The sequence below is a fragment of the Aquarana catesbeiana genome, linkage group LG07 (assembly GCF_042186555.1).
Source record: "Aquarana catesbeiana isolate 2022-GZ linkage group LG07, ASM4218655v1, whole genome shotgun sequence".
In the NCBI taxonomy this organism is placed as follows: domain Eukaryota; kingdom Metazoa; phylum Chordata; class Amphibia; order Anura; family Ranidae; genus Aquarana; species Aquarana catesbeiana.
The window spans coordinates 263,743,837-263,766,988 of NC_133330.1; the positions used below are offsets into that span (position 1 = coordinate 263,743,837).

The 23,152-nt window shown below is 43.7% G+C and overlaps 1 protein-coding gene across 1 annotated transcript in view; it reads left to right on the forward strand.

The window, feature by feature from the left end:
* Positions 1–23,152, forward strand: part of RGS5 (regulator of G protein signaling 5) — a 266,688-nt gene that overhangs the window by 134,789 nt on the left and 108,747 nt on the right. The window contains exon 2 of the mRNA XM_073593280.1: positions 6,400–6,510. Coding sequence (XP_073449381.1) covers positions 6,400–6,510 — 111 coding nt within the window. The remainder of the gene's footprint in view (positions 1–6,399; positions 6,511–23,152) is intronic.

Consider the following 23,152-nt stretch of genomic DNA (forward strand, 5'->3'; position numbering starts at 1 on the left):
TGCTGCCAGACTTATCCACCTTACCAACCGCTCAGTGTCTGCCAACCCTCTACTTCAATCCCTACACTGGCTCCCAATCACCCAGCGAATTAAATTCAAAATTCTAACCACAACATACAAAGCCATTCACAACTCTGCCCCAAGCTATATCACTAATCTTGTCTCCAAATATCACCCAAATCGACCTCTCCGCTCTTCTCAAGACCTCCTGCTTTCAAGCTCTCTCATCTCCTCCTCCCATGCTCGTCTCCAGGATTTCTCCAGAGCCTCTCCCATCCTCTGGAACTCGCTACCTCCATCTATCCGGCTATCCCCTACTCTTGCTACCTTCAGGCAATCCCTGAAAATTCATCTCTTCAGGAAAGCCTATCACGTCTCCAACTAATCTCCTACCACTTCCACCAGCTCATTCCCCACAGTTACAACCTTTTGCACCACCTGCCCCACCCTATTAGATTGTAAGCTCTTCTGAGCAGGGCCCTCTTAATCCTATTGTATTGTATTGTATTGTATTATAACTGTATTGTCTCCCTTTTATATTGTAAAGCACTGCGTAAACTGTTGGCGCTATATAAATCCTGAATAATAATAATAATAATAATAATGATCAAAACATGAAGCATTGGCGACGCTTTTCTTCAAAATTGAATCCTCATGTCGAATCAGGAGGCATTTGAAGCCTTTCAACTCCTCCCATTCAATTATGTGGTAACGTTTCGCAAGGCAGTTGCGGTGCGGTTGTGGGGCATTAAGATTAGTTTATTTCCTCTAATGAAATAGGCATTTGTGGAGCGGTTTTAATTCACCTTAATGCTCATCAAATGCTTCAAAAATTCCCATAGGGAGTTTGGGGAGCATTTTTAACTTGTCATTAATGCTTGTAAAATGCCAGTCTAATGTCCATACTAAATCTCATTAACGCGAGTCTAATGCCCCGTACACACGGTCGGACTTTGTTCGGACATTCCAACAACAAAATCCATGGATTTTTTCCGACGGATGTTGGCTCAAACTTGTCTTGCATACACACGGTCACACAAAGTTGTCGGAAAATCCGATCGTTCTAAACGCGGTGACGTAAAACACGTACGTCGGGACTATAAACGGGGCAGTGGCCAATAGCTTTTATCTCTTTATTTATTCTGAGCATGCGTGGCACTTTGTGCGTCGGATTTGTGTACACACGATCGGAATTTCCGACAACGGATTTTGTTGTCGGAAAATTTTATATCCTGCTCTCAAACTTTGTGTGTCGGAAATTCCGATGGAAAATGTGTGATGGAGCCCACACACCGTCGGAATTTCTGACAACAAGGTCCTATCACACATTTTCCGGCGGAAAATCCGACCGTGTGTATGGGGCATTACGCCCATACTAAAGCTACAGGAGCGTTTGTTAAGCATTAGAAACTTAGTCAAGTATGAACAAGCCCTTAGAGTGCCACTAGAGTGCCACTGGTTGTTATGGTGTTGGCAGCCAGCCCACCCGCACCAGGGCAACTCATGACGCTGATCCAGGAAAAACTGGATCCTGTGCTCGTGTCACCTCAGGGGAACATAGATGGCTCCCAGACACTATTAAATGGAGCAACAAAAGGCCTGCTATAATTTTAACTTTATTTTCATGTTATCCCATCATAAATGTTTCCTAAAAATACAACATAAATATTGAATACAGAATAGTCATTTACATTTATTGTAATATTGCCCTCAGTTTTTTAAGGGTCCTGGGCCACACTACTAGGCATTGGTACCAGTGAACAAGCATCTGCTTAGATCGAATTGGGGATTGGGGGCCCATTCACACCATAGCACGCATTAGTGCATGCATAATTTATATGCACTGGTATACATTTCTTTATCTTGCAATGCACTGTGTGTCAGTGTGTTTTTAACATGCATTTCAGTGTATTTTTATTTATTTATTTTCTGCACAGTATGGGTATTTTTTTTCAACTAAACAAAGTTAGTCCCTCTAATTTTTACATTTAAAGTGTAAAGGTCAACAAGAAAAATGTATGTGATCAACAATCGTCCCAATGTAATTCATCACTTACAGACTTTGCAAATACTGTGTATTATGCTTGCTACTGTGGGACATATCATTGGACAATACTTTATTACCTAAGGCACAACTGAACATCATGGAAAAAACTGTTCCTATCCCCTGCTAGTTTCTCTGTTGTCATGGTAACCAACTCTGTATTTATACTAAGGTGAAATGTACACACTGAACAAAGTTCACAAAGAAGAAATCAAACAACTACAGAAAAATGAAAGTACACTGCATATATGAGTATCAGTCAAAGAGTCTGGATGACGTGTGTTGTGTCCTCATCTATTAACTGCCTGTTGACTTCCTAAGTAAGAGCTCTGCTTCCTTATAGATAAAAGTGCCATGGCTCTGTTACTGCTCTCTAAGTATATTGATCTAGTGAAGATAACTGTATGCTTGTGTACACTTGTAAAAAGGAAAGAAAATATCTTTTTTTTTGCCACCAAATTTTTCCATAAATAATCTAAAGAAATTTTAAAATAATTGGACCTAACAAAACCCTTCACTGAATTGGTTACATTATTTTGCATCTCTAGAAGTATGTTGGAAAATGTTTATTTTAATACAATTTGTGAATTCACCTTATGTAGAAAAAATAACATCACCTAATAAAACTTGGAATAATTTCTGTAGAAAACCAACATGTTATGGCTAGAACTATTGATTGAATAGGCCTGTGGGTAAACTTGTGTTTCAATATCGCTAAAGATATATTTAAGTAAAATGTCTCTTAAAGTATCAGGCAAAAATGGTCAACTTCTTTATTTTACAAGCATTCAAAACTCACAAAACAAAAGTTAACGGCTATTTGAAAGATCAGCCTGTGCAAATATCCAGAATACAACTCTGTTACAAAATAGGCATTTTAATAATTTTGCATCATTTTAAGAAAAAATATGGAGTAGTTATTGGGGTAGTAGTTGTTTGGGTGATTAACAAAATGAATATACTATGTAGGATCTTCATTTTTTTTATTCTATATAGTCTATTTTTCCAGCTTTCTGCACATACTGACATTAAGCTCGTTTTTCAAAGCCTTATGCCGCGTACACACGGTCGGACTTTCCGGCATACTTGGTCCGGCGGACCAGAGTGTGCCGGACAATCCGCCCGTGTGTGGGCGGCGGCGGACTTTTCCGGCGGACTTCTTCCCAAAAGCCCGCCGGACCTAGATTTGAAACAAGTTTTAAATCTTTCCGTAGGACTCAGTTTCGGGCGGAAAGTCCGCTCGTGTGTGTGCTGGTCCGACGGAAAGCCCGCTCGTGTGTAGGCTGGTCCGACGGACCAGATACGACGCGAGGGCAGGGTATTGCATCTCGCGCTCTCTGCAATAGGAAAAACAAATTTTCCTATTGCGGTGAGCGCGGTGCATGCCAGGCCCTTAGGTCTGGTATGGATTATAAAGGGAACCCCCTACGCCGAAAAAACGGCGTGGGGTCCCCCCTAAAATCCATACCAGACCCCGATCCGAGCACGCAGCCTGGCCGGTCAGGAAAGGGGGTGGGGACGAGCGAGCGCCCCCCCCTCCTGAACCGTACCAGGCCGCATGCCCTCAACATGGGGGGTGGGTGCTTTGGGGGAGGGGGGCGCCCTGCGGGGCCCCCCCACCCCAAAGCACCTTGTCCCCATGTTGATGAGGACAAGGGCCTCTTCCCGACAACCCTGGCCGTTGGTTGTCGGGGTCTGCGGGCGGGGGCTTATCGGAATCTGGGAGCCCCCTTTAATAAGGGGGCCCCCAGATCCCGGCCCCCCACCCTATGTGAATGAGTATGGGGTACATGGTACCCCTACCCATTCACCTAGGGAAAAAGTGACTGTGACATCAAAAGGGGGCGGGGTCTCCGCCTATATAAGTCACAACGCAGCCCTCGGAGAACAGTCCAGCAGGAGAGAGCGTCGTGTCAACATCTGGGGAAGAGAAGCCCAGAAGCCCAGAAGCCCAGAAGTCCGGACCTCTGCTGGCAAGAGAGCTACTTGAAGACAGCAGAGGAGCCGGCCGAAGAACAGGAACACCGGGAGAAGAGAGCGGAGAAGAACCAACCGGACGCCGGGAGAAGATGAAGCGGAGGGACCCCCGAAGCTGGAAGAAGACCCCCGAAGCCGGAGGAAGATCCCCCCCGGAGCTGTTTAATAAAATATTTTAAAAACCTGTGTAGTGTGTTTTATTACTTACACTTTTTCCCTAGGTGAATGGGTAGGGGTACCATGTACCCCATACTCATTCACATAGGGTGGGGGGCCGGGATCTGGGGGCCCCCTTATTAAAGGGGGCTCCCAGATTCCGATAAGCCCCCGCCCGCAGACCCCGACAACCAACGGCCAGGGTTGTCGGGAAGAGGCCCTTGTCCTCATCAACATGGGGACAAGGTGCTTTGGGGTGGGGGGGCCCCGCAGGGCGCCCCCCTCCCCCAAAGCACCCACCCCCCATGTTGAGGGCATGCGGCCTGGTACGGTTCAGGAGGGGGGGGCGCTCGCTCGTCCCCACCCCCTTTCCTGACCGGCCAGGCTGCGTGCTCGGATCGGGGTCTGGTATGGATTTTAGGGGGGACCCCACGCCGTTTTTTCGGCGTAGGGGGTTCCCTTTATAATCCATACCAGACCTAAGGGCCTGGTATGCCCCGCGACGGGGCTCGCAAGGTGTCAATCTCGCCGATAAAAGCGGCAAGATTGACATCCTTTTCTAGTCCCGTCGCACCTGAGTCACGTTCAAAATGAACGGACTTGTCCGTGTGTGGGCAAGTCCGTTCATTCTGAAAGTCCGCCGGAACTCCGGCGAAAGTCCGTCGGAAAGACGGGCGGACTTAGCCCGCCGGAAAGTCCGGTCGTGTGTGGGCAAGTCCGTCCGTTTTAAAGTCCGGCGCACCTGGCGGACAAAGTCCGTCGGAAAGTGTGCCGGACCAAGTAGGATAGAAAGTCCGACCGTGTGTACGCTGCATTAGACTTTATACATAATTTACCTGGTGGTCCTACCATTAAACTCTATATGAACTGATTTCCTGCTCTGATCTGACAAGACTATTCAGCCCATATGCAAAGGGTTGATACCACCCAGCATTGTCTGGATCTGGAAGCAGTGCTGCCTTATTCACAAATGCCAGGCATCTTGGGGGCTTCCTCAATCTCTGTTCCATACAATGACAGCTCCTCCCTAGCTCTCTGAAGCGCAGTCCAAAGGGTTGGTGTGCTTCCTCAACTGACATCACAGATCAAGGGAACTCTCTACACCCCAGTCAGCAGAGAATCACACACACTGGCGGTTAATGGTCACATGAGTACAAAGAAACTTTCCAAAAAGGGTTATTTTATGAGGATTTTAATTAAATGAAAGTAATAGAGTGGTAAAGCAATCTTATAGAGACCACTTGGCCTGCTGTTGATATGCTGACTTACCTTCTTCTTTAATTGCATTCTAAGTATAACACTCACAGGTGTTTTTTTTAGCTATCACATGGACATACACTTAATTCCTGGACTGAGATGCTTACTTAAAGATAAAACAATCATGTAACTTTTCTCACCTTGTGACTTACTGAAAAATACAGCACTGCAGTCTGATCACAGGGGGAGGAAAAACTGAAAAAATGCTTCCTCTTGCCTGCAGCAGACTTAGTAAAGTGAATTATTATTTAGCTACACCTCAACCTAGGCAAAGTCACGGACTGGTGCTCAAGGATTATTTTGTAATGGTAAAGGTACAGATTCTTTTTAATACACAGCGGCAGTATCTTGTGACCTGTCAGGAATTTATTAATGCAGACTAGGGTTACTAAAAGATGCAATTTAAAAATGAGTCCCCTTATGCTTGGACCAATTTAAGTCTGTCCCATACCGTGGGATCCTTGCGGAAGCTAGAAATCACTTAAGTAGGCACTGTGTCCTGTGCTGAGTGGCTTCCCTCCTGCATTGTGAGGTTGCTCACTGGGTGCTCGCACCATTCAGGGAACATTTTGCAATTTTATGATGAATGCAAAGCATTCTCTGATTGAAAATATGTGGAAAGTTGGGGTGGTGATGTCACAATGCCTATAATTGATTTCAAGTTCTGTGCAGACATCTGGTAAAAGTAATAAGCCAGTTCTCTTAACAGAGACTTGGAATTATGGGTAGTTCTGAACCATTTGCAATGGTTGCAGTTTTTTTTTGGCAGTTTTATAAAATGATTGCTTGCTGTAGATTGAAATTTAAATGTCATTTAAAATAACACAAAGTAGCTTGGGTCGAAGTAATACGTGTTACATCAATATTTTATTGAAAGTGGAGTTTTCCTTAAAGAAACGCAAATAATAGATATGTGTCATCAACTAAAACCTACCTAATTCAATATTCTGTTTTTTTTTCCTTAGAGCCAAGGAGATAAAGACCAAACTTGGTACCCTTCTCCAGAAGCCAGACACTGTCATCGACTTTATTATCCAATACCCTGAAAAGCCTGAGAAGCAAATCAAGACTGTCAAGTAGGTTCCATCATGTGACTTAGTCAATAGTAAATTTGAAAAAAAAATGGCAATACACCATTACACAGTTATACAGTAGGCAAGGTTGAAAAAAGACCATCAAGTCCAACCTATGTGTGTGATTTTAGGTCAGTATTACATTGTATATCCCTGGATGTTGTGTTAGTTCAGGTGCTTATCTAATAGTTTTTTAAATTATCGATGCTCCCCACTGAAACCACTGCTTGTGGAAGAGGATTCTACATCCTAACCACACTTATAGTAAGGAACCCTCTACGCAGTTTTAGGTTAAACCTCTTTTCTTCTAATTTTAGTGAATGGCCGCGTGTCTTATTAAATTGCCTTTCACAGAAAAGTTTTATCCCTATTGTGGGGTCATCAGTACGGTATTTGTACATTGAAATCATATCCCCTCTCAAGGATCTCCTCTCCAGAGAGAATACGTTCAGTGCTTGTAACCTATCCTCATAACTAAGGTCCTCCAGTCCCTTTGTTGCCCTTCTCTGGATTCTTTTCAGTTCCAGCACATCCTTCCTGAGGACTGGTGCCCAGAACTAGACATCATACTCCAGGTGCGGCTGGACCAGCGTCTTGTAGAGAGGGAGAATTATTGTTTTATCTCTGGAGTTAATCCCCTTTTTAATGCATGCCAATATTCTGTTTGCTTTGCTTGCAGCAGCTTGGCATTGCATGCCATTGCTGAGCCTGTCATCTACTAGGACCCCCAGGTCCTTTTCCATCCTAGAATCCCCCAGTGGTTCTCCCCCAGTGTGTAGATTGCATTCATATTTTTGCCACCCAAACGCATTATTTTAGATTTTCCTACATTAAATCTCATTTGCATGTAGTTGCCCACCCCATAAATTTGTTCAGATCTTCTTGCAAGGTTTCCACATACTGCAGAGAAGTTTTTGCCATGCTTTGCTTAGTATCATCCACAAATACAGAGATTGACCTGTTTATCCCATCCTCCAGGTCATTTATGAATAAATTAAATAGGATTGATCCCAGGACAGAACCCTGGGGGACACCACTTTCCACTCCGGACCATTCCGAGTACTCCCCATTTATCACTACCCTCTGAACTCGCCCCTGTAGCCAGTTTTCAATCCGTGTACTCACCCTGTGGTTCATTCCAATGGACCTTACTTTGTACAGTAAACATTTATGGGGAACTGTATAAGATGCTTTTGCAAAATCCAGATACACCACGCCTTCCTTTATCTTGATGGCAGCTCACCTCCTCATAGAAGGTTAATAGATTGGTTTGGCAAGAACGATTCTTCATTGTTGCTGATGTCATTACTAAATCTTTTATATAGTCCCTTATCATCCCCTCCAAGAGCTTGCATACAATTGATGTTAGGCTAACTGGTCTGTAATTCCTAGGGATGTAACTTGGCCCTCTTTTAAATATTGGTGCTACATTGGCATTTCTACAATCAGCTGGTACCGTTCCAGTCAGTAGACTGTTTGTAAAAATTAGGAACATTGGTCTGTTAATTACTTGACTGAGTTCCTTAAAGACCTCCAGGTGCAAGCCATCTGGTCCCAGTGACTTATTAATGTTAAGATTTCCAATCTAATTCTAATTCTGTCCTCTGTTAGCCATAAGGGTGCTTCTTGTGACATGTCATGAGGATAAACATTGCAGTTTTGGTTACTGAAACCCACCGATTCCCTCATGAAGATTAAGGAGAAGAATAAATTCAATACCTTTGCCATCTCTCCATCCGTGGTAACCAGATTCCCTTCATCATTCTTTATGGGACTAATATGATCTGACATCCCTTTCTTACTATTTATGTATGTAAAGAACTTCTTGGGATTTTTTTTACTCTCCTCCGTTATGTGCCTTTCGTGTTCTATCTTAGCTGCCCTGATTGCACCCTTTTATTTCTTGTTGCGTTCTTTGTACTGTTAGAATGCTGATGATGAACCCCTCAGCATTGTATTTTTTGAAGACATTCACCTTTGCTTTTATATGCATTTTTACATTGGCGTTAAGCCACCCAAGACTTTTATTAGCTCTTTTCCCATTGGGATGCACTGGCTAATGCCCTTATTTAATATTCTCTTGAAGCATACCCATTTTTCCTCCATGTTCTTTGTTCTTAAGATTTTATCCCAATTATTATCTTCTAGCAAGGATCATAGTTTAGGGAAGTTGGCGCTTTTGAAATTCAGTGTCTTTGTACTCCCCTTTTCTCCTATTTGTGTGGTTTATACTAAAACTATATAACAAATTTCTATCAGTGCAAATAATAATAACCTTAATCACTAAATAGTGATATGTGTGGTAGGTGATATAACAAAAAATCCCAACAAAAAAAATTGAAAAGTTGAAAAAATACCCCCCACCTGGCTGCTGCACACACAGAAAATGTGTTCACTTCACATATAAAATATACATAAGAAAACAGTGTTGCGCTTCCTAAATAACGCCCAATAAATCCTTAAATAAGAATATGTGATTAACTTGCAATATAGCAAGATACTGAGTGCACAATCAAATATTCATGTTTCCTGACTGGGAATAGTGAAAAATACACAATAATGAAATATACGTGTTCCCTAAGTGGGAATAGTGAACAATAAACAATAAGGATAAAGTCCACACACTCAAAAATGAATGGAATAAAAATAAGAGCCCGAATGCACAAATATAATCTTCAGAGTCTTCTGCACAAAAAACGCACAACACACCACCAGTGCATAAACGTTAAAAATGCAAGTGCTCTCCTCCACCTCAATATCCTAGCCGTTCACCTCACGTTCTGACCCCTGTTTCAGCAGAAGGTCAGAAAAAGAAGGTTCCCTCTCTGGGATACAAGCAGATCAGCTGGTCATGGAACTCCTATTCCTTCCCTGCTGCCTCCGGCTGATTAGATGGATACCAGCCAGTAAAAATTCCCTCAATGGGGTCCGGTGCACATGGGAATAGAAAAGGCAAAATCTAGTGCTCTCTGTATATCAGAATGGTTTATTTCCTCATTAAGACATTAAAACGTTACTCACAAACGCAGCACTTAAGCAGTGTGGGCTCAGGATGCATAGAAATGACAAGATGCTCGCGGGATGACGCTGCCACTGTGACTCCTTACCCCTATATGCGTTACGTTGAATGGGCTGCTACACCACCGTGACTTCCTCAGTAAGGGCTGGAGACTGAACGTCTCACCGCTGTTTGAAAAGTCTCTCGTGTATATATATATATACACTATACAGTGCAGCTGTAGTACAGTTTCTACTACTTTTCTGGTGGTGTACACAGTATCTAATACAGTGTGTACAGTTTCTACTACACTTCTGGTGGTGTACACAGTACACAATACAGTGCAGCTTTAGTACAGTTTCTACTACTTTTCTGGTGGTGTACACAGTATCTATTACAGTGTGTACAGTTTCTAATACACTTCTGATGGTGTACACGGTATAAAATACAGTGCAACCATTATACAGTTTCTAATACAGTGCAGGCGGTGTACACAGTATCTAATACAGTGTGTACAGTTTCTAATACACTTTTGGTGGTGTACATAGTACACAATACAGTGCAGCCATAGTACAGTTTCTACTACTTTTCTGGTGGTGTACACAGTATCTAATATAGTGTGTACAGTTTCTACTACACTTCTGGTGGTGTACACAGTACACAATACAGTGCAGCTGTAGTGCAGTTTCTAATACAGTGCAGGCAGTGTACACAGTATCTAATATAGTGTGTACAGTTTCTACTACTTTTCTGGTGGTGTACACAGTATCTAATACAGTGTGTACAGTTTCTACTGCACTTCTGGTGGTGTACACAGTACACAATACAGTGTAGCCGTTTTACAGTTTCTACTACTTTTCTGGTGGTGTACACAGTATCTAATACAGTGTGTACAATTTCTACTACACTTCTGGTGGTGTACACCGTACACAATACAGTGCAGCCATAGTACAGTTTCTAATACAGTGCAGGCGGTGTACACATTATCTAATACAGTGTGTACAGTTTTTACTACACTTCTGGTGGTGTACACAGTATACAGTACAGTGCAGCCATTGTACAGTTGCTAATACAGTGCAGGCGGTGTACACAGTATCTAATACAGTGTGTACAGTTTCTAATACACTTCAGGTGGTGTACATAGTATCTAATACCGTGTAGTGTGGTGTTGCAAAACAAAGAATACATCATGTCCGGAAGGCAACCAAGGAGATGCAGATGCTCACAGGCCACTAAAAGAGGGCAAGCAGCCTCTGTGTCTACAGTCAACAGTTGTAGTCATGGACATGGTGCATCCTCTGCAGGTGGCCATGGGGCACGTATGTCCTTTTTTTCTGCTGCTGGCCATGATATTGAGCCAAAACATGCAGAAGAGTTGGTGGAATATATAACAAAACCGTCCTCATCCTCTGTCACCCAGGCTCAGAGTAGTTTGCCTTCCAGCGCAGCTGCCAAAGTGGCCTATTCCACCAGCTCCTTGTCCACAGTCACTCCTTCCGTAGCCCCACCATCATGCAGGGAGGAGTCCCCAGAATTATTCGCCCACAGTGTTGAGTACATGCTGCTGGAGGATGCGCAGCGATTTGAAGGCTCCAATGTTGGTTCCCAGGTTGAGGAAGGGAGAAACATAAGCCTAGAGAGAGGGGGTGCCCAAGAAGAACAAGAAACTGGCAGTCATGTTCCCCCAGCTGCAGCATACTGCCAAGTTTCCTCCAGTGACGAGGAGAGAGGGGATGATGAGGTCACTGACTGTACTTGGGTGCCTGAGAGAAGAGAGGAGGAGGAGGAAGCACAACTCCAACGAGGCAGGATGTTCTCTAGAGGGCAGCTTAAGGGCAGCCACTCTATTGCATCGCACCACAGAGCTCCACGGGTGCAGGGCGCTGCTGACTCCCCGCTGACTTTTAAAAGTTCCTTGGTGTGGGCCTTTTTCCACATGTGTGCATCAGATCACACCGTTGCTGTTTGCAACCTATGTCTTAAATGGATAAAGCGTAGCCAGAACTGCAGCCACGTGGGCATCACATGCTTGACCAGACATATGATGACCTGCAATGCAGTCCGTTGGCAACCGCACTCTTCATCTGGGATCACCAACCCTAATATACCTCCGGTCCAATCAAAAACCTGCACTGAGAGGAATGAATCTATAGCAATAGGTGTCCAAAGTACTTGCAGCCAATCTGCTAGCAGTACACCAGCATCTGATTTTAGCAGGCAAATTTCCCTACCCCAGTTGCTGAACCGTAAAAAGAAATTTGGTCCCAGTCGTCCACATGCTTAGCGTCTAAATGCTAGCTTGGCCAAATTGCTTGCACTGCAACTGCTGTCTTTTCAGCTGGTAGACTCTGCCCCCTGTCGTGAATTTGTGGAATGTGCTGTACCTCAGTGGCAGGTTCCAAAACGCCATTTCTTTTCACGGAAGGCCATTCCACCTCTCTACCGGCATGTGGAAGGCAATGTTTTGGTCTCGTTGGACAGGGCGATCAGCAGTAAGGTTCATGTTACCGCTGACTCATAATCCAGCAGTCATGGGCAGGGACGTTATCTTTCCTTCACGGCGCACTGGGTAACTGCTGACAGCTGAGAAGGATGCAAGACAGGGTTCAGTGTTGTTGGAGCTTGTTCCGCCACCACACCTCCAAAATGTTATTGGTGATTCTGCCACAGCTCTCTCCTCCACCCCTCCTCTTCTTCTTCCTCTATGGCCTCTTCTGCCGATTTGTCCTCTGAACCAGCAGTGCTCTGTAAGCGTTTAAGGGGCTAAGCAAGCAGTCAGGCTAAAAGATGCCATGCAATGCTTGGGTTGGTCTGCCTAGGGGACAGGAGCCACACTGGGGCAGAGATTCTGTCAGCTCTTCAGGGGCAGGCTCAGAGGTGGTTGACGCCACGCCAGCTTTAGCCAGGAATGGTTGTATGCGACAATGGCACCAACCTTCTCTCCGCCCTCCGATAGGGACACTTAACCCATGTTCCATGTTTGGCACATGTCCTGAATTTGGTGGTGCAGTGGTTCTTGAGCAGGTACCCTGGCTTACAGGATCTCCTGAGGCAGGCCAGAAAAGTCTGTGGTAATTTCCGCCAGTCATATAGTGCTCGGCTGGCTGACATTCAAAGGGGATGCAACCTGCCCACCAACTGCCTCCTTTCTGACATGCCCACCAGGTGGAACTCAACGTTGGCAATGCTGCAGGGGCTGCACACACAGCAGAGGGTCATCAATGTGTACTGTGTGAGTATGGCACCAGGACAGGGTCAGGGGAGCATGGCTTCTTTTCGCCATGCCAGTGGCTACTGATCAAGGATGCATGCACTGTCCTGTCACCATTTGAGGAGGCCACAAGAATGGTGAGCAGCAACAATGCATGCATCAGTGACACTGTCCCTCTAGTATTCCTTTTGGAGCACACGCTTCGTGGAATCATGAACAGGGCACTTGAGGCAGAACAGTGAGTGGAAGAGGAGGACTTCTTTACCTCTCAAGGCCCTCTTTATCCAGATAGCATTCCTGCGGGCCCGCCAAACATACAGGAAGAAGAGGAGGAGGAGGAGGATTGTATCAGCATGGATGTAGAGGATAACACTCAGCAGCGGTCTTCAAGGGATTGGTTTCAGTCCCCAGAAACCCAAGGAGTTGTACATGGCTGGGAGGAGGTAGTTACTGATCATATGACCCTTAGTGACCCGGAGGACTCATAATCAAATGCCTCTGCAAACTTACGCTGCAGGGCCTCCCTGATTCTTCAAAGCCTGCCAAAGGACCCTAGGATTCATGGTGTCATTACTGGCTGGCAACCCTTCTTGATCCACGTTACAAGGGTAAGGTTGCAGAACTCATCCTGCCTTCGCAGAGGGAGCAGAGGATGAAACATCTTCAGGAGGCCTTGAAGAAAGGTTTGTGCAACGCATTTCCAGACCCTGGGAGGTTACAATTTCCTGGTGCTGGACAACGTGTTGCTGAGGCTTTGTTCAGTCAGAGGAAGAGCGGTGGAGAAGGTGGCCAGCTGACCAATGACTTTAAACAATTTTTCAGTCCACAGCGCAAAGGTCTGCTCGGTTCAAGCAACCATTGCCAGCGTCTGCATTACATGGTGCAGGAATATCTAGAGGCAAGAGCAGACTTGGAGACCTTTCCAACAGAGCATCCACTGGGTTGGGTCTTGAGGATGGACCACTGGCCAGAACTTGCTCAATATGCAATTGAGCTACTGACCTGTCCTGCATCCAGCGTGCTTTCTGAAAGCACATTCAGGGCTGCTGGAGGGTTTGTAATGGATCAAAGAGTGTGCCTGTCCACAGACTCTGTTGATAGGCTCACATTCATAAAAATGAATCAGTCTTAGATCAGCAGCTATCAAGCACCTGATGCTGATGTAACTGATTGAATTTGCTATGGATGTGGGATCCCTTGAAGATTGCCTATGCTGATTATCCTATTCCTCCTCAATCTTGATGATGCTAGCTTCCAACAATATTTTTGCTTTAGGGCACCACTGTCACCACCCAAGGCCCAATTTTTCTGCTCCTGTTTAACAGGAGCATGTAATTACAATTTTTGATCTAATATCTCACAGTAGGGCCTGTTCCTACGGCCAACAAGAGTATCTGTGAGGGGTTACAGTGTTGTGGCACCACCACCCAAGGCCCAATGTTTCTGCCCCTGTTTAAGAGGGTCATGTAATTACAATTGTTGATATAATATTTCAACGTAGGGCCCCTTCCTGCACCCAACAAGAGTAACTGTGAGGGCTTACAGTGTTGTGGCACCACCACCACCCACGGCCCAATTTTTCTGTCCCTGTTTAACGGGCATGTCATTACAATTTTCGATATAATATTTCACAGCAGGGCCCATTCCTGCGCCCAACAAGAGTATCTCTGAGGGGTTACAGTGTTGTGGGCCACCACCACTGCCCAAGGCCCAATTTTTCTGCCCATATGAATATTTCATATGTATTTTATAGAGTCAGTAGGTAGTGCTCTAGAGCAGTGGTCATCAACCCTGTCCTCAGGGCCCACTAACAGGTCAAGTTTACAAGATAACTGAAATACATAACAGGTGATATCATTTGCTGCTCAGTGATTGCAGTATTCTAGTCTGCATCTTCCTAAGGTAATACATAAAACCTGGCCTGTTAGTGGGCCCTGAGGACAGGGTTGATGACCACTACTCTAGAGTCTGCAGTGTTGTACTGCTGTGGTGTAAAGATCCTGAATGGTTTGGTGTCTTTTTATCTTGAGCTTTTTAGCAGCCCTCACCCCACACAGAAAGCTAAAGGGTCAGAGGAGGGACCCCTGTTTCCTCTCTCTGTTCATAACAAGCTCCATGGCTTTTCAGTTAATAACAAGTATGAGTGCAAAGCTAGTGCTAGGCTTCTTTTATTGGAACAAAATGGTATTGAAGTCCATTGTAATAAGTACTGATTTGTAAAATAAAGAATTTATACATGCAATAAAATTATAAAAAAATAAAATAAATCTAATTCAATCAAACTAAAGCAATATGTAAGATCTTTTCAAGTCAAACTCCAGGCAAAAAGCTAAACATGCTGTTGAAATACAGTGCATGTTTATGAGCTGTCTAATCTTCTAAAGGACTGGAATTTGTCCAGCCAGTCCTGAAATATATAACCCTGCCAGCACAGCCAGGTTGGTGACCTCACTTTTCTCTACTGCAGTTAAACTGTACAGCTAGGTCACCATCTTGCTCCCAGCCTTAGAAAATGGAGACTGAAGCAGCATCAGACCGAAAAGCTCATCTCTCTCCTATTTCCTTTTGCCAGTACTAGTGCATGCAAAATATTTGCTTGAGTTGTACTGTAAAGATGATTACTAGAATCTGTTGTGAAGATTCAAATTAAGCTTATTGCCTTCAAAAATAAATGTAAGAATTTTCAATTGTTAATATAAAAACATAACTCGATTAAATTGCGTTGTTTTTAAGAAAGGGATTAGTTCAACAGTTCAAAGAAAAAGTGGAAAAGAAGGACTTTAAAGTGAATGTAAAGTCTTGTTTTTTTTTCAATAATAAAAACAAAAATGTCATACTTACCTGCCCTGTGCTGTGGATTTGCACAGGGCAGCCCAGATCCTCCTCTTCTCGCGTCCCTCTTCAGCGCTCCTGGCCCCTCCCTCCTATTGAGTGCCCCCACAGCAAGCAGCTTGCTATGGGGGCACCTGAGCCGAGTCACAGCTCCCCGTGTCCATTCAGACATGGAGCTGTGGCCCGGCCCTGCCCCCTCTCTCGCTCCTGATTGGCTGACTGACTTTGGTTGACAGCAGCGGGAGCCAATGGCACTACTGCTGTGTTTCAGCCAATCAGGAGGGAGAGTCTTGGATGGCCGAGGGACTCGTGGACATCGCTGGACAGAGATGGGGCTCAGCTAAGTATTAGGGGGTGCTGGGGTGGCTGCTGCACACAGAAGGCTTTTTATCTTAATGCAAAGAATGCATTAAGATAAAAAAAAACTTCTGACTTTACAACCCCTTTAAGGTGCCAAATATGACTCCAAAGATAACAAAAACATGATATTAAAATTCAAAAGTTTTATTAACTTAGAAAATTTGTTAAACGATTATATAACAATAAAAGCTAGCTACCCAAACAAGGGTCCACACTTGTGGCATGAGTATCCCTGATAGGAGCGCTAATCACTGCTAGGCCAATACTAAAAATGCTCAGTCTACACAAGTATATATTCATGCAGTATTGTACAATATATACAAATACTGTATAATTGGCCGAAATACTGGATAATAGCTAATAGTCTCAATGAATTTCTCTGTTTAATAGCTTCATCAGGAGACCCTAATGTTTCAGGAAATAAAACATAATTAATACATATCAAATAAAAATATCTAAGTTATTGACATATAATGATTACATACTCACAAATTTTATGACCACAGCCACTTTTATGTAGTGCTACATTCGAAAAGGGAACACCCAGATTGACTCAGATGGGAAAGACAACACATAACATGTATCCTAATAACTTATAAACCCAACGTATTGAAGTAATGAAAAATAGAATTAAAAAAATAGGTAGAGGTAGAGGGGATGGTATGTGGAGTGCGAGTAATGGGGTACATGAAAGGGGCATATCACTTACAACGATTTGTCATGGGGAAACAACCCCCGTTTTCTAAAAAAGGGGTGTGTGGGACGTCATCTTGGCTGGGCCATAAACAATGAAAAATATACTGCAATAAAGAAAAAAAAATTAGAAACTCATAATATAGTCTAAAGTGGACCCCATAAGGGTTAAATCCACAATAGCATTGACACCCCTTGGTGATTCAAAACAGAAAGGGGTCAATGAGAAAAAAATCTCTTGAAATACAATGAAATCAACGCAAAATCAAAAACTTACAAAAAGCGCACCAAAAGAGAGAAAGCGATGGCCACCAAATAGAGACTGTGCAGCAGGAAACGAGCGGATATGCCTTCGGGCGTGTGTGACCCAGACCATCTATAAAGATGAATATTAAAGCTGGTGTTAAGATGCAAATTAAGTTACTTGCATTTATTTCAATCGTTAATATAATATATAACTGCATTAAATTGTGTTGTTTTTATTTCTACTTAAATTTCAGTTTTAAGAAAGGGATTTCATCGGTTGAATGCATAGGTGTTAACCAGGCCTAAAGGCACAAAATCTTGGAGGGCAGTTTCCCTGAAAACCCTGAAAAATCCTTGTTCCAGCAATATTAGACCCTATAGCAGCAGCCACAAAATGATGCTGAACTAAGAGGGGACAGCCAGCCAATCTGAGATCCTATTCGAGCAGTCATAGCCATTAAGCCCTCAAAAAAGCAGTCAAAGTCTTTAAGACCTTTGGCATCTCTTCCTCAGTGTGCAGTTCTGTAACTGGGGATCAAGGCAAAAGGCACCCTCTTCACCACCTGAGCTTCCACAGGCAAGTTTCCTTCAGCAAGTTTCCCTCAGCCCTTGGAGCCGGTGCCCCCCTGCCCTTTAAGCTGTTTAGGATGCCGATAGGCAGGATTTATGATCATGTGACCACCGTGATTGGCTGTCACGGCGGTCACACAATCAGAAAGCTCCCAATCGCAAGCAGCAGTGCAGGAAGCGCTCTCTCAGCACAGCTGATTTTGCACTACTGCACGCAAATATGCGGCCACTCTACACCAAGGCCCACCTGCCGAGATGTTGCATATTTGCGTGCGTCCGGCGCCAAAAGGTTAAGACCATCTTCCTTTAGGCCCGCAGCCAAAATACTTGCGGAGACCCAGCAGCAGTAACATCTCCAAAGGGAAAAGACCCCAGGGGAAGAGAGCTATGATCAGATTCTCCCAAAGATTTATCTTCTCCCCACCCACACCTTTTTGCAGGGATTGGCTAATGTCAGACAACTATTCAATGACTGATTCTTCCACACCATTCGTGGAACATTCTTCCATAACCAGACAGAAACTATCAGCCCCCAGGGATAAAACTGATCAGACTTAAAAAGTAAATTGCAGCTCAGCTGGCTACAGCAGAGTTATACACTAAATTTATCCAGCCCAGGTCAGGGGCACTACAATATGTATCTTATATCCAAGCAAATGAGACACCCCACAGGACTTTCCAGATGCAAAAGAAAAAATGTAATACACTATTGATACAAACATTTTCACAAGGTAAGAGACAGACAGACAATGGGTGCTATGGATATCCCCAGGTACTAGTATCACATCTATTAAAAAGCAAAAAATAAATATTATAAATAAAGAAAAAAAGAGAAGATATTCTTACCCTATGCCTTTATTGTGTTAATGCTTTTAATTCATACTAATACAGCCCTCAACATTTCCACAGTTGTTATATGGTATCATATATTTAAGTTTTTACACTTGAGTCTAAGTGTGTTTTTTTTAGTCCTTGCTACATCCTTGGCCCTGGCTGCAGCTAGTGCTCTATATAAATAATGTGTGTGCTTCGCTCATTACTCTAATCACCTCTCTAAATGATACAGCTATATTGAATATTGGGACTCTGATACCTCCATAATCTAATTGTGGAGCAATTATTGGATGACTGTAAAATATCCTGAAGAACATCTAATTTGGTGCTGTTCTCCCACTGAAGGGATCAGACCTGAGGCCAAAAAGTCGCTTGTCATTACAACAATTGTAAAGGAAGAAGGCCCAACATGTGGACTATAAATGACTTTTTGTGCTAGTTTAAAATAAATCAGAGAACAAGCACCCTGATGTTCCTCACAAGCTAAATGAACATCGACTTTGCTAACTGAGTTTTCTAAAATATATGTGAAGCACCCACTCCTGCAGCGGCCAGCTGTGTAGTACTCCCAGGGCTCTTTCCCAGCAATTGCACCGGCAGCCAGGCACATCATCACAGTCACTCTCTTGGCTCAGTAATCAGTCTAGGGTTATGCTGTTCTGATGCTTTTTGCACAGAACTTGAACTTGAGTAAGAGTAGGGTAACTGTGGGATACTCTTGCAACTTTAGGCAGCAACTTGAGGAATCAGAGCACAGTCCTTGATTGCAGCAAACGTTGGGCTGAGCTATACCAGGACACCATAGATATTGTCCCCTTTAAGTAATGCTGACTTTAGTACAAGAGGGATAACAGCAGCACACAGTCTCAATGAATTTTCACACTGGTCTGTACTCACTAATGTCCTTGGATAACTTTATGCCTACTCACAATATCTTCCAGACACCTACTTCTGTGCTCCCAGCCAGATCCTCAAGACACAGTCCCTCAGTCACCTCCAAAGGAATTCAGCAAAATAGCACCCCCCCCCAGCTATCCTAGCTGGGACCTTGATGGGCAGCCAACACATGGCAGGTCTTCCCAGAAGGGCAGCAGCCCTCCAGGCTGGGATCCCCTCCTCTAGGACAAGAACCCTTTTGCTCTAAGCCTCAGACTATTGATGCTCCCTCTCAGCCACCATCTGGGCACTTCTCCCAATGGATTGGCCAAGGCTGCATAAATATTCAGCTGCTGATTTGACTCTCTCAGCCCACTATCTTCCAGAACATTTCCAGAAAGACAGGGGGAAGCAGTTAACTCTGCAGCCAGTGAATCACAGAACAGACCAAAATAATCACATGCAACTCAGCTGATTACAACAGAAAGATAGTAACTAAATTTGCCTAACCTAGCACAATTCTAGGAGGGTGCTACATCTGTATATCCAAAACCTTTTCTTACTTTTGGATGGAATATTGAAGGGTTTAAAGTAGCTCTAAAGGTACAGTTTTTTTTTTTTTACTTTAATGCATCCCCTGCATTATGGTTAAAAAAACCCTTCCTCAAGCAGAACCCCCCCCCCCACACACACACACACACACACACACACACACACACACAAATACTTTCCTGAGCCCAATCTCAAGCCAGCAATGTACATGAGAGCAGAAGCCCTCCCAGCACTCTCTCACCTAATTGTACAGAGGTAGGAGCTATAGGGGCACTCGGAAGGGGAAAGGAGCCAAGAGCACCAGTGGGGGACCCAATAAGAGGAAGACCAGGCTGCTCTGTGCAAAACCATTGCACAGAGCAGGCAAGTATAACATGTTTGTTATTTTTTTTTTTTAATTATCTTTGGAATCACTTTAAACCTCTCTCTCTGTTTTTTTCTGTATGTGTCCCACTGAGATGCCTCTTTATTTCCAGTCTTGAAAACCCAACAAAGAAATCTCTACAAATATAGGGAAAATTCCCCCGTTAACTAATATTACAGAAACAGTTGTCTCTATTGGGAGATTTACAACATACATTTACCTGTTGGTCTGGTTACAACTTTAAAATTTTGGCTTTCCCATCAATTTCTGTCTTGATGACAATGGTAACCAGGGTAAACAGAGAAGGCAAATCTATCTGATAGGGACACAGACAGCAGTAAAAGCCTTTGTAACAAATCCATCCAGCACCAATCCCTTTAGCTTTCTTTGTCTGGAGTGCATGACTAGCGGTGACACAATTAGGCTGGTTTCACACAGGCGGACCGATCTGGTCCATCTGTCAGTTTTTCAGGCGGACCTGCTGACATGTATCCGCTGACATCTGCCAGCATCCGATCTGATCCTGTCTGCCAAAAACAGACTGATGGGGGATCCATTCCCCATTTATCTGGCAGATTGGATGACTATCATATGGAAACAGTCGATCCGTTTCCATCTGACAGCCCCATAGAAAACAGCTGGGCTGTGTCCATTTCGGCTCCGCTATGCAGAGCGGACTTGGATCTATCATCCGCTTGCTCAGCGGGGACCAGTGGAGATATCCCCTGCTGAGCAGGTAGATGCGCATTATAAAGACCGCATGTGAAACCAGCCTAATTGACCCATAAAAAAGAAACCAGAATTCAACCAATCAATATCAAAGTTTTAATGAGGCAATTTTGTGAGAGTAATATACAAACATGCAAAACAAACCATGATGCACTGACATTTTGGGGCCACAAGCGACCCCTTTCTCAAGGTGGCTGTCACCACTGCGGCCCCTAAAATTATATTAATGATATTAAAACTTTAAGGTTGATTGGTTGAGTGTGGAATTTATCTTTTACTAGCAATAAGAATCTGACCAAATTTCTAAACCTTTCCTACTCTTTAAAAGAAAAAAAAAAAAAAAACAGAAAGAAAGCTCTGCAATGGCAGCCTCCATAGTTACCCAGTAAGCTTTGCTGGCTTTTCGGCGTGGGGCCGCGAGCCACGTTTCCTTCATTTATCTTTGTAACATGACTACAAAGTTTTCAGTAAGAAGCATAAGAAGATACATCAGCTCTGCTGACTTCCATCATCCAGTCATGTGCAAGCAAAAATGCTATGTTTTTAATCTTCCTTGCATGTGATTGGGAATTCTTTGCAAAGTGAAGCTTCACCTCATTTATAAGCTTCAGAGAAAATGCCCTTGCAAAGTGCAACTGCACTTGCAAAGAGCACAGTTGTTCTCCCTTTAGTAAATCAACCCCTTTATGCCTCAGGGGACCCCTAAACATTTATATGCTCATGTTCCCATGGACACACGTGCTCACAAGCTTTTGCAACGTTGCTTTAAGCAGCTAAAAAGTGACAACATGTATCTCTAACCAGATGTAGGACTGCACAGTATATAATGGTACAGAGATATTTTTTGTTGCCAATTAAGTTTTATTGGATGCAGCAGCCTTTGACTATGTTTAGAAAATCCCACATTGCAGTGTAGATCTAGTTGCTCTTGGTGATGGGGTTAGGTGCCTGTATTTACTGAAGTTTTCCTGACCCCTGGACATATTGTATATGGTCTTTGAAGTATTTTTAGCCGTATTTAGGGGTCAGCAAAGCAAAAGTGTTCATGGACAGCTTCATTAATTATCTGTATGGCGACATACAGCATGTGCTCATGATTACATAATATAACCCTAAATTATGTCATATACGTGCTCCCTGCACTGTATCTTTGTTAATAGAATACTTTTTTTGCAGCTCATTTACATTTCCCAGTATACTGACTCACAAGGATGTTTAAAAACAGAAAATGACTCTTTAAGCAGTTTTAATGCACTGCAATGGGCACATGTAGACTATCTTTAAACAAATGCCTGAGCCTCCAGGATGCATTCAGTTTATCAAGTGCAGTGCATGGCTTCTGAATAGGGCAGGTTCCTATTTACAGGCTTTGCTCTGTGCTAGGCAAAACGGGAAAACAGGGCTAATCATAAAATGAAATTAACCCTTTAAGCAGTAAAAGGGGTAACTGTATTGATCATGCTGAGCACAGCCCAATATTTGAGGTACTTAAGAGTATTTAAAGAGGAATTCCAAATATGGATACTTTATACATAGTTGCATAATAGGGATGAGCTTCGAGTTCGAGTCGAACTCATGTTCGACTCGAACATTGGCTGTTCGCAAGTTCACCGAACAGCGAACAATTTGGGGTGTTCGCGGCAAATTCGAATGCCGCGGAACACCCTTTAAAAGTCTATGGGAGAAATCAAAAGTGCTAATTTTAAAGGCTAATATGCAAGTTATTGTCATAAAAAGTGTTTGGGGACCTGGGTCCTGCCCCAGGGGACATGGATCAATGCAAAAAAAAGTTTTAAAAACGGCCGTTTTTTCAGGAGCAGTGATTTTAATAATGCTTAAAGTCAATCAATAAAAGTGTAATATCCCTTTAAATTTCGTACCTGGGGGGTGTCTATAGTGTGTCTGTAAAGGGGCGCATGTTTCCTGTGTTTAGAACAGTCTGACAGCAAAATGACATTTTGAAGGAAAAAACTCATTTAAAACTACCCGCGGCTATTGCATTGCCGACAATACACATAGAAGTTCATTGATAAAAACGGCATGGGAATTCCCCAAAGGGGAACCCCGAACCAAAATTTAAAAAAAAAAATGACGTGGGAGTCCCCCTAAATTCCATACCAGGCCCTTCAGGTCTGGTATGGATATTAAGGGGAACCCCGGCCAAAATTTAAAAAAAAAATGACGTGGGGTTCCCCATAAATTCCATACCAGACCCTGGTATGGATTTTAAGGGGAACCCCGCGCCAAAAAAAAAAAAAAAAACGGCGTGTGGTCCCCCCAAAAATCCATACCAGACCCTTATCCGAGCACGCAACCTGGCAGGCCGCAGGAAAAGAGGGGGGGACGAGAGTGCGGCCCCCCCTCCCTCCTGAACCGTACC